General features: G+C 39.0%; 1 protein-coding gene across 2 annotated transcripts; it reads left to right on the plus strand.

The window, feature by feature from the left end:
• Positions 1-248: 248 nt before the first annotated feature.
• LOC129756797 (mitochondrial 2-oxodicarboxylate carrier) lies at positions 249-11404 on the plus strand. 2 transcript variants are annotated; one of them, XM_055753822.1, is made up of 7 exons: positions 249-508; positions 1505-1792; positions 1869-2051; positions 2112-2209; positions 9972-10146; positions 10767-10871; positions 10929-11404. In XM_055753822.1, the coding sequence occupies exons 2-7, from the start codon at positions 1631-1633 to the stop codon at positions 11121-11123; spliced, it is 918 nt and encodes a 305-aa protein (XP_055609797.1). In that variant the 5' UTR covers positions 249-508; positions 1505-1630; the 3' UTR covers positions 11124-11404. The 2 variants fall into 2 exon arrangements, with proteins under 2 accessions (XP_055609797.1, XP_055609796.1); XM_055753821.1 differs by having other exon boundaries at positions 250-508; positions 1567-1792.
• Positions 11405-12583: the final 1179 nt, after the last annotated feature.

The following is a 12583-nucleotide window of genomic DNA, read 5'->3' on the forward strand; positions in this document are numbered from 1 at the left end:
TGAGTTTGAACTGGCAAATATTCGACTATACTCAAACTTGAATTCGGTCGTATGATCGTGTAATCAAATCAAAATAAAACTTTGCGTTTCTTCGCGAGGCGCGCATCAGCTGACTTTGACATTTCCTTCTATTAGAGTGAATGAAATAGAAAAATCTGAAACCGAAAATATTAGTATTTCTGTCTCATTTTCGCGGAGCATGCCAAATTGAGGTTAGGATCTCGATGGAAATGCCGATGTTGTGCGGAATGACCAATCAGAACCATTCGTCTAGCAGTAATAATTTGTGCAATGGTATTGAACGCAACAATCACTTAAAGGTCTAATAATATTGCAACAGGCTAAAACGGTTGGTATATACATATGATCTGCGAAAACAACACGTAAATGTATCTACAAAGTGCGAGAAACACCAAAAATTGAAAAGTAAACAGTGGCCACTTTTTCGAAAGCAGATAACAATCAGTGGTGCATTTTCGAGCTGTAGTTCAACATCATCACAGCAAAGGTAAGACTTAATAGCTTGGCTTGAACGTATTTTATACAACCTACTCATCGTAGGTATTTCTGCAATAAGGATGCTGCACTGCAAGTTTGAAAATTCACATTTAATCCTCATGATGTTACAAAGCTAAAAAGGGAGTACCCTTAACATTTTCAAGCATATAATAAAATAAGGAGATTATTCATGCAGAATACTTATTCTTAAAATTTTAAAATCTATGTCATATTGAAGTTCTTCACAGAATTTTATAAGACATCGCATAATAAACTAAAACTTGAATAATCTCGGAGACAAAAAACAGCCTGTTTAAAGTGTGTTATTTAAAAAAAAAATAGCTTCAAACTGATCTAATAATCGATCTTAAATATGCCTTTAAAAAACTTTCAACATTTTTTGAAATTATTCAGTTCAGTTGATCCACATTTTGTTATCATTGGCAAAAAAGTTATAAACGATTATTAAGAATCATTAAAATTAATTACTCAATAAAATTACAATTACAATTCAATTACAATTAAGCCTATCGAAATCCCAGCCTAGAAATAAATATTATCCTGTTCCTGATTTACATACCTAGTAGAAAAAAATCTGATCTCATCCGTGAAGACACTCAACTCAGTAGAACAGAAATTTAATTTTCTTTAACAAACTAAAGCCAGAGTAATGAAGATAAAAAAAATTAAGTCATTTTTCTTCTTTGAATAAGAGAGAACAGAAAGGTAAAACGGTGAGGTGGTAACAAAAAATATTTAATCTCCCACAACAACAGGACAGACTGATTGATAACACCAAAGTTAGTTTTCTCTCTGCGCTTTTACCACGTTCTTTCATTCTCACGCATCGCCAAAGTTGCTTCCTGAAGCGTTGCTCCGATTGTTGCATTATTGCTTGAGACCAGCAACGACAAAATATATTGAATTACACCTAAAACGCGCATGCTTGACCTTCTTTGTGACCATCAATTTACAATCACCTCCGTTTTTGATTTTATTTTATTAGCGCGTTGATGCTGAATGTAGGGCAGTGCTGAATTCACTCTTTATACTGCTCTCCATTCTTAGCTCCACTCATTGTAGACCACATCAGAATCATTCGAAGAATAACTCTTGTTAGAACAACCTCAGAATGGGCTCCGATTTGAAGGATTTTTTGAAGCAGGCCGCCATGCAGGTCGGTGCCGGAGGGTCAGCTGGATTTGTGGAAGTATGTATCATGCACCCGTTGGATTTGGTCAAAACTCGGCTGCAACTGCAGGCCAGCCCAGGCGTGGGTGGCGCAAAATCTGCCGTAAGTAACTATTAACAACATTATAATAATTTATCCTGGTAGAATAACTTTAACGTCCTTCTATTCCAACTTGCAGACCTACTATAATGGGGTGTTCGATTGCATCCGTAAAATGGCTCAAAGTGAAGGCATGCTGTCGCTGTACAAGGGAATCTTGCCGCCGGTGCTCGTTGAAACGCCAAAACGGGCGGTCAAATTTTTAACCTTCGAACAGTACAAGAGATTTTTTCTGTTCGGTGCTGATAAACCGACACCGCTGGTAAGATTTCTTTTATTTGTTGTATAAAAGATTTCAATAACCCAAAATCTTTTGATCTAGACTTTCTCGCTGGCAGGTTTGGGTGCCGGTGTGACGGAAGCTATCCTGGTGAACCCATTTGAAATGGTTAAAGTTACCCTGCAAGCTAACAAGAGCAAGTAAGTGCTGATTTTAAAATAGTTGATAATAACGGAACCTGCGTCTGGGGTGCAATTATTGTTTGTCAAATATTGGCAGCAGTAAAAACTACTGAACCGTAAAAGCCATGAAAATATCCTTCAGCCTGAAATGTTCTCTTAGAACCGCCACAAGAACGACTGACGTTGAGCAACAGAGTAACAAGTACTCCAACAAAGATGTCCGTGCTTGCGACAACTATAACAGAACCTTGCAAAACAATGAATTTTGATTTATTTGAGGAAAAAAAATTTAAAATTATTTTTTTGGGTTTTTTTTTTGACACTTTACCAGCATTATAGTTTACGTGTATGTACACAGCAATTTTTTTTTGCTGGAAACCAGCAATTTTTTGCTTGTTTTTGTCCCGCTGACTTTTCAGCAAAATTTCCTGCAATTTAAATTGCTGGAAAAACCAGCAAATTGCTGGAAAATCAGCAATCCAGATTGCTGAAAACCAGCTATTTCTTTCGACACAACCGGCTGTATTTAGTATCAAATTTATTTTTTAATTCAAAATTAATTTTTGATTTGGCTGTGCATATAATAAGCGATATGTAAAACAATTATTTCCTCCCTTTTTTCAGTAAAGGGATATATTTATTTCCAAAAACCGATATTTTTTTTCAATATTCTATAACACCTCTGGGCTCTGGGCTGGCAGCTTTGTGCCAAAGTGTTGATCATCCGCCACCTGTAAAAATAGCTTTGATTAGAATATTTTAGAGAATATCTATCTGTCCAAAAAAAACTTACCCTTGACTTGTTATCTGGTTGCTAGAATATAGAGGAAAATAAAATAATTACATCATTTATTTATTTATTTACATAGTATTCCGTCTCACGACATAACTTGACGAACATAATTCCTAAAATTCACTCGCACGCTCGAAAATCATTAACCAATTATCGTTAAAAAGTAACCATTTTCACACCTTTCCGCGTTAAGTGATTTTTTGACTTCTTCCATAGAAGTCATTTTTTGACTTCTCTTGAGAAGTGGAAAATGTGGTTATTTTTCAACCGTATGGGGTAGCAGCCTAGAAGTAGGAAAATGGTTATTTTTCAACCGTAATTCGGAAAGCAGAATAGCGAATGTGAAATTTTCAGAATTGTAGATAAAAAATCAGAAAAATACGAGTTCTCTTTAATTTATATTTTATTATATTCGTTGTGAGTATTGTTAGGTGACGAGCTGAGGGAAAACATCACCTGCTAGCAATTACCAAGCCGAAGTTAAATTCCTCCACGATAGCCACCGAATTCAAAAAAAAGGAAACGAATCTAGCCACAGAGCGGGGCAGCGCCGGAAGTGATGGACATGTACTTTGTGCACTTGGTAACATTTTGACAATAACTTCATAGGAATGGCCAGTTTCTATTCCGCTATGGTCCACTGCTCGTGGAAAAGGTATTATTTCCAATATTACAGGCTGAAAAATAAAATAAAATAATTACAAAAATGAAATACAAGAAATCGTCCGAAAAAAAATACCGGTTCCTTTTCTCTGCTTCTTAGCGCTAATGCACCTGGCAGGTTACTGTTGATGCAGCTGCAGCCCAGACTGTATGTTGACCGCAATTCCACTACGGCCGGTAGGTGAAGCTTTTCGGGCAGTCCGACTCGCCCCAGCTCCATCCATCCGAATGTCACGGCACGGATAATGATCAGAATGGTCAGATTTGTAAAAATAGGCGCTCGATCCGGTAGTAAGTACTTCCGCGCTAGTCGTTGCCATTGTTGCACCGTAACTGAATCCGGATTATTGCGGTATCACCCAGCTGGTGCACTGCAATTTTAATTTTATGTTTATTAGATTGAGTTTTCATTGGAAACAAATGATTTAACCTTAACTTTCCAGAATCTCTCCGCATCACTCCGCACATCCGTATCACAGGCTCAAATTTACTCTTAACACTTATTTTATATTGGTGCGAAAAAATAAAATTCTATTAAAACCATTAAAACGCGTTCCATTTGGTAACTTCCAAAATGGCGAAGAAAAAACGTCAAGTTTTTTAACCGTTTTGTGGTTAATACACGAGAACTACCAAAATGGTTGAATTTTCTCATAGAAAATTTCTTAAAAAATAACCATATTGATAGTTCTGGAGCAAAAACCATAAAATGGTTAATCTATAACCATAAATGGTTTAATAAAAATGAGCGTGCGGTCCATGGCAACCGTTCTCCAATTCCTCGGGCACCCCACGTTACATCAATTTAACCAAAATTTGTAAAATAGAATCTCATCTTGCTTCAGCGTACGAAACAAAAACAAACTCCAAATTGACAACTCGATTGCTGATTTTCCAGCAAACTAGATTAATTGCTGGAAAGTCCAGCAATTTGAAAACCGATTGCTGATTTTTCAGCACAAATGGGAAGAACACAACCGAATGCAGAAAAATCCAGCAATTAGAAAACCGATTGCCGGTTTCCAGCAAAAGTTTTGGATTGCTGAACATTTCCAGCAATTTTTTTTTCTGGAAATCGAGGCAAAAATTTACTGTGTACATATTAAAAGTGTATCGAAAATTGTTAAAAAAAAGTTTAAATTATTGAGTACCGTCAACTTTTCAAAATTTGAAGTTGAATTGAACCTGGGACAGACAAAGAAAGCATGTTCTGCTGATTCCTCCGTATCTACGCATTCCGGGCAATACGGCGAGCATAAACCGATGAAGGTATTGTTTAAAGCACCCATGACCTGAAAGGAACTGCGTCAGGTAGAAGTTGACCTCTCCATACTTCCGATTTACCCAGTCTGAAAGTCGCGGGATTAGCCTATGCATCCACCTTGCGTTGTTCGATACGTCTCATTGCTCCTGCCACTTGAGCATTGACGATGCTCGTTGAATTTTACGCACTCCTCTAACATCTCTTGCTTCGTAACACTCCATATCCTCCGCCAGAGTTATGTCGATGGGAATCATGCCCGCGATGACAAAAGCTGCATCTGCTGATATGGTCCTGTAGGCACAAAAAACTCGCATGGCTATCAGCCGATGTGTGCTCCGTAATTTGGATCTGTTGCGCTCTACCTCTATGGCGGAGCTCAAGGCCGGTCCTTCGTATCGTAGTTTCGAGAGTACTACGCTCGCAAGGAGACGTCTCTTGCTACTCTTTGGACCATGGCAGTTCGGCATAATCCAGGCCAATGAATCTAGGAGTTTCGATGCACTTTCACAACAGTATTTGACATGCGCACCAATACTTAAGCGTTTGTCGACCATTACTAGAAGGTATTTCCGCTGCTGTTTCGAAGATGTCGTGTGTCTTCCAACAGTAATCTCCATGTGCGACACAACTCTTTTATTGGTCACGAGCAGAACTTCGGTTTTATGGTGAGCTATCTGAAGCTTAACTCCCTTCATCCAGATGCCAACCCTTTCTACGGACACCGTTACAAGGTCTTCTACCTTCTCGATTGTTTCGCCGGTGATCATGAGCACGATTTCGTCAGCAAATTCGACTATCTGCACGCCTGCTGGTAGTTTCAGCGTTAACACCTCATTATACATGTCATTCCAAAGCACAGGTCTGTGGAACACACGCTGTTAGGGCTGTAGATCGTAACCCAGTTTCGGTTTCATACGTCAGGACTCGGTTTTCGAAAAAGCTTCCTATTTATCCTGCAGAGGGTATTGGGAACACGCATCCTGTGAAGCTCCCCAGCTGGCATTTTTGAAGGCATTCTTAACGTCGATCGTCACAATGGCGCAGTGACGAACACCTGTCCGCCTTTTTTTTATATGCGCGCTTCGCGTACTCTGTCACCATTCGGATGACGTCCATCGTAGATCTCCCTTTCCCAAAACCGAACAGTCTGTCCGACAGCCCACTTTCGCCTTCTTTGTGGATTATTAGTCTGTTGATAGCCACAATTTCCTCGTTCGTTACTGGCTCGATGTCGTGGACACCCTCGTCTTATGGGGTAAGTGGCCACTACGTCGGGCCATGCTGCGGGAAAAGATGTGCAACGATCTCTCTCAGTTTTTCCGGACACTTTTCGGTCGGTGACCTTTGGCCACCGAATCTCGCCAGTGCAACTGTCTAGGCTCGGCCCCATGGGTTATCATCTACGCTCTGGCATAACGCTCTGTAATAGTCATCTTTGTTTGTTTTAATAGCTCGCTTAAGGGCCACCTTGGCTGCTCGGTAAACGGCCCCTCTCGTTTCTCTATCGGCTTCGTTTCACGCCCGTTGAGCTTGTCGTCTGGCTTTTAGGCAGCTAGTGCGAAGCTCAGCAATTTCTGAGGTTCACCAGTAAGCTGGTCGTCGCCACCACTTCGGTGTATTCCTTCTGGGCATGGTCATGTCGCACACCGCTACCATCATTTTCGTCAGCTGCTTAGCATTATGGACCTGCGATGCTTCCCGCATGTGTATAGCTTCGATGCACTCTTCCTTATCGAAAACTTTAGTCTTCCATCTCCGCTCATGGACTGGCAAATGCCTTACTGCCACTGGATCTCGGTTTCCTAAGCTATAACGTATTGCTTGGTGATCGCTGTGCATATCATCGTCACACACTCTTCTATTCATGTCAGTTTCTAAAGATGGACTCGCAAAGGTGATATCAATCACTGACGTTCTGTCTGGTATTCCATGCTTGCGATAGGTGCTGATAGATTCAGTGTTGCACAGCTCATCCTCCAGTTTTGCGAAGGACTATAGAGTTGTTTTTGACATTTCTTACGCACACTTGCTGAGCGTGTACAGATGAGACGGGACAATTAACCTCCAAAACTCTCGGTACAAAAAAAGGACAGCCGGTCGACAAACATGGTCGTTTTTGAGGTTGATTGTCCCAAAACTAAAAAGTGTTGGTGAAACAACCAGCATAATATCACCAACACTATCAGCGGCAAATAGGACTATAGTAGACTGTGGCCCCTAGGGTTGTTGCACCTACTACCCCTTCTTCTCCTTTCTGGTATCATGTCTCCTTCGGATGACATGAAAATAGATGAGGGTCAGTATCTCAGACTATATGCCCCACCGACTACCCCAGTATAATCCGAGTTCGTTTGCGTAGGTCATTTTCAGGGGGAGAGGATGGAATAGTATTCAACTGCCGCTACCCCACGGCCATAATAATGTAATAAAAATAACAGTAAGCCCGCGTTGCCAACCGATGTGTTATAAATTTTATTTATTTATGCGCCAAAAACTAATTTTATTGAGCAAGTTTTATAAAAATAACCATGAAGGGTTCTATGGAGGCCAAAATACGATTTAAAATCTGCTGATAAGTTTTGATAAAAAAAAAATCTTTTCAATTTATTCTCTTAAATTTTATTTGACCAAATTAGCGCGGTTTTTAAAATCAATGTCCGGATTTTGTCAGGTTTTTAGAAAATAGCCCGGATTTGTCCGGCCTGGATACATGCAGTCTTTTTTAGTTTGTATAGAACAATTCATTTTAACCGGTTTGTCTGTAGTTTAGTTTAATTTACTTAATTTTAACTTCGTTTAATTTTTTTAAATTTTTTTAACTTGTTAATACTCTTGAATTTCTTTCATAGAGAAGCGGATCTCTTGAAAGAAAAACCTTTTCCCAAAGAGATTCACTATATTTGTTTTTTTTTTTATTACATTCTTCCGCGCTTAAAAGTTAGTAAAGGGTGATACGGTCAAAATTTGGTCAATATCAACTTGACGTATTTCTTTCAATTTTGCATTTAAAAAACCTTAACACACCTCATTTTGAAGTTGTGTGTGTGTGTAGAATGTTGCTCCTATTTTGATTTTGGAATTCACTCTTCAGTTGTCAAAATGCCGTCCAAGGAAGAAGAGCAGCGTATCAAAATTTTGCTCGTGCATCGAGAAAATCCGAGCTTCTCGCATGCAAAGCTGGCAAAATCGCTAAAAGTTGCCAAATCAACCGTTACAAATGTAATTAAAGTGTTTGGGGAACGTTTGTCGACATCCAGGAAGTCTGGATCGGGTGGAAATCGAAAACCGGAAGCCGCTGAGACGACAAAGAGAGTTGCCGGTAGTTTCAAGCGAAACCCTAACCTCTCTCTCCGAGATGCCGCAAATAAGCTGGGTGTATCGTCTACAACCGTGCATCAAGCCAAAAGACTTACAAGAAAGTAGTGACTCCAAATCGCGATGATAAACAAAATACGACGGCCAAAGCGCGATCCCGGAGGCTGTACACGACGATGCTGACGAAGTTTGACTGCGTGGTAATGGACGACGAAACCAACGTCAAAGCCGACTACAAGCAGCTTCCGGAACAGGAGTTTTATACGGCAAAAGGAAGGGGAAAGGTAGCAGATATTTTCAAGCACATGAAACTGTCAAAGTTCGCGAAGAAATATCTGGTTTGGCAAGCCATCTGTACCTGTGGCTTGAAAAGCAGCATTTTCATAGCTTCTGGGACTGTCAACCGAGAAATTTACGTGAAAGAGTGTTTGAATAAACGTCTGCTGCCTTTCCTGAAGGAACACGGTTGTTCCGTACTGTTTTGGCCGGATCTTGCCATTACGGTATAAAGGCCATGGAGTGGTACGCCGCCAACAACGTGCAGGTGGTTCCCAAAGACAAGAACCCTCCCAACACGCCAGAGCTCCGCCCAATTGAGAAATACTGGGCTATTGTCAAGCGGAACCTAAAGAAGACCAAAAAAGCAGCAGTTCAAGGCAAACTGGCTTTCTGCGGCGAAGAAGGTGGACAAGGTGGCTGTACAAAATCTGATGGCAGGGGTTAAGCGTAAGGCCCGGCAATTCGGATTTGGAAAAGCGGAAGCCTAACTGAATATTTTTTCTGAATTTTATACTAATTAAACTTGAAAAAGAAATTTAATTTGATTTTTTAAATAAACGATTTCACCGATTTACACGCGTTTTCCCTTGACCATATTTTGACCGTATCACCCTTTATATATTGTGTTCTCAGCATGTGTAAATTTTGTGTTTTTGCTCTCGTTTTTTTAAAAGTAAATTTAACCTGATTGCTGCCAGACATGCTGAAAACTGAAATTTCAATTACCAGGAGGCTCTTTCGAGCTTTTTGGTGTATGGGAGCATGGCGGGCCAAAAAAGCCTTAATTTAAAACAATAATATACAGTACCCTTCATCTGGATCGATCTCTAAGATCGATCCAATTGAAGGGCCGTAGAATCGATCCACATAAAATAGATATCTTTTCCATTTTTAACAAGGGGTAGCTACTTTTTGTAAAAAAGCAAAAAAAAAAACAAGATGTTTCAAAGGTAAACGTTCTACTTCATCTGTGATTCTAACTATGAATAAATTGAAATCTGAACATAAATATTCCTCATCCATATTCCAATCTTATTTTGAGTACCGTTATCGACCACATGTCGAATAGCTGGCAATGGTAATTGACTTTGAATTAGCGAGGAAAAAAAAATAAATAGATCGAAAAGTCGAATCGAAAATTAACCGATCTAATCGATGACTTTAGTATCGATCAAAAAAATCGAAAACCCAAGTTAAAAAGTTCGATCTTCCAAAGATCGAGCAATCCTTGTGCCACTGTAGAAGCATTTTCCATTTTTTTAATTTATGAGATATGGAAAATTCAAAGTAATAAATAAAAAAAAGTTGGAAACATATTGTTTGAATTTTTGGACCAACTTTTTTTACGCTGGGGTTTAAAGTATCAAATGGGTTCCTCTTCAGATGCTGTTCAAATTTTCTCCATAATTTCGAATAATTTTTCTAAGATATTTCCTCTGTTCCACGCTTCTTCCTTTGTCAAACAGGATGGGTCAGGTACCGAGCACTTGGGCAGTAACCCGGCAAATTATAAACGAGTCCGGGTTCGGCCTCAATGGCTTAAATCGAGGCTTAACGGCCACTATCGGTCGCAACGGAGTTTTCAACATGATCTACTTTGGATTTTACCACAGCGTCAAAGGTTTGATGCCGGAGTACAAGGTACAACTTTCTTTCCGTTGCCTCGGTTTTTCTCTTAATGAAATAGTAATCATGCTTTCTTACCATATGGTTATTGTAATTCGTGGTTTTACTGGCATTTGCGTACAACTTTTGTATAAATCAACATGGATCATCTCATACTTTGCTCGCAACTAACAGCAGAAGCGTAAATGTTTGGATAGAGGCGGGTAAGTTTCGAATCCCCTTTGCTGTGTGTTTTGTGTCTCCAATTCCTCTCCAAGCATTTTAAAAAGCGAAAGCTTTTGGTCTCTATGTCTCATGATAGAACTTAACCGACGTAGTTAGTTCCAATTCATTAGATCAGTTAGAGTAGAGTTGTGATGCATCGTTTGTCAATGAGTTAATAACGCTTATTCTAAAGGTAAATTGCTAGCTTCTATCATGCGTTTTCCATTTTTTCATCACAAACCCATATGCATGCTTGTTTAGTCGAACGGTTCAATGGGCAGACAAGGGCTGACATAATCTGTTTTGTCAACTGAAGCACGTTTTCATAATGCTTTTGGTGTTATCACACACAGTCGTTCATTCATAGGCAATAAAGCCGGCTACATAATGAAATTATACAATCGGTAATTGGTGTATTGATTTATTGCCAGGATCCGGTTCAGGAGTTCTTCCGTAAGGTAGGAATTGGTTTCGTTTCCGGCACTTTGGGCTCAATCGTGAACATTCCATTTGACGTCGCTAAGTCTAGGATACAGGTAAAAATGTCACGATACCCTTAAATTTCAATGTTACTAACATCAAACTTCTAACAGGGACCTCAACCTGTACCCGGTCAGGTGAAGTACAAATCCACCTTCGGTTCCATGGCCATCGTGGCACGGGAAGAAGGTTTCGGAGCACTGTACAAGGGTCTAACGCCAAAGGTGATGCGTTTGGGTCCTGGCGGAGCTATCATGCTGGTGGTCTACGATTATGTGTACGCATTTTTGGATGATTACTTTAAATAGTCAAGACAGTGGACGTGGAACGACACTACCTCACAAGCATTCTTAAAACCTACCGAACCAAGCGACGAAATCGATGCCGAATATATTTCGACTACACATGTTCTAAATCTTTTAGGAAGAAAGCATTTACATATTCTAAATTATTTTTAGAATTTTAGCATTTTTATTCCAATATTATGCCAAAAGAGCGAAAACAAATTTACTCTAGTTGAAAATGAGTCGTTTTTATGGATGTTAGTTTTGATACATTTATGTAAAAAGTTTAATATATTTTAACAATATTTGAAATGTTTTCCTTAATGTGATGACTTTTCCTTCAATATGTATATGAACAAAGTATAAGAATCTCTGAAAACTTGGGAAACAAATTCTAATCGTATAGTATACACAAGGATATTCTCCTCGGTGTAGAAGTTTTCGGATGCAAATACGCACTACTTGTTTGGTTCCTGAAATAAGAATGCTTCCCTCCTTCTCAGCATCCGATGGTTTTATTCAACCTATTCCTAAAACTTAAGACTAACCTACATTGAGGCCCTCCAGTGAGAATTCTCCATCCGTTTGTAAACAATCCACAAAGTCGGCATAGTGTAAAGACCGATATCATCTGTTGACTGTTGATGTTATTTCAGTCCTCATTCGTCAAGTGCAATAAAATGCATCCTGTGAGAATTAAGGAATCTTGAAATAACATAAATTAAATAATGATAACTAACGGATGGATAGATCCCACTCATGTGGCTACAAAGCATAATTTGCCGCATCGGTAAGAAATGAATATTCATCTCAAATATTTTTAATCGGTACTTGAATTGAATTGAATGGTTTATTTATTTATAAGTGTACTATTTACATGATTGCTTCAACACTCCATTGGTTAAAGTGTCCGTCCCGGGATTTCCCGGGCGGGAATTCTCGGGAATTTGACAAATTCGGGAATTCCCGATTCCCGGGAATCATTGTTTAATTCCCGGGAATTCCCGACATGTATAAAATTATTTCTCTGGAAAAGCCTGTTAGCCTCCGGAACCATTCTTATTGTTCTTTTTGAAAATGTAGTCATATAAAACTTATTGATAATATGCCGATTCCTGTGTCAGTAGACATTTTGCAGCTGTTTGGTGCATTTTTTTATATTCAAATAGATAAGTTTAAAAAGATTATATGTATTTCCATACCGTTTTCATTAAACGAAAACCCACAACACTTCGAAAAATATATGAAATATCGCACAGCAGGTAGGCAGATTGTGTTTTCTCGAAAGTAACATTCACGCACCTTTCTCCCTCTGGCATTGAAAGCCAGATGAATTTCAAAACTGAAAAATCGTTTATTTCATATGAAGAGCAAATACGTGAACTGTTCAGAAAAAAGAAACAGGTTGGAAAAATTAAACAAATAAAAAGATTTTTTTTTTATTAACCCCTAATTGCTTAAGTGAATTCTTCATATGACTAATT

The sequence above is a fragment of the Uranotaenia lowii genome, chromosome 3 (genome assembly GCF_029784155.1).
Source record: "Uranotaenia lowii strain MFRU-FL chromosome 3, ASM2978415v1, whole genome shotgun sequence".
Classification (NCBI taxonomy): Eukaryota; Metazoa; Arthropoda; class Insecta; order Diptera; family Culicidae; genus Uranotaenia; species Uranotaenia lowii.

Excerpts from the sequence above, each read along its gene's own strand:
- LOC129756797 (XM_055753822.1), top strand. The coding sequence starts at position 1,631 with ATGGGCTCCGATTTGAAGGATTTTTTGAAGCAGGCCGCCATGCAGGTC. Across the intron at positions 2,210-9,971 it reads CTGCAAGCTAACAAGAGCAA|GATGGGTCAGGTACCGAGCA; the intron begins GTAAGTGCTGAT and ends TTTGTCAAACAG. Across the intron at positions 10,872-10,928 it reads TCGCTAAGTCTAGGATACAG|GGACCTCAACCTGTACCCGG; the intron begins GTAAAAATGTCA and ends AACTTCTAACAG.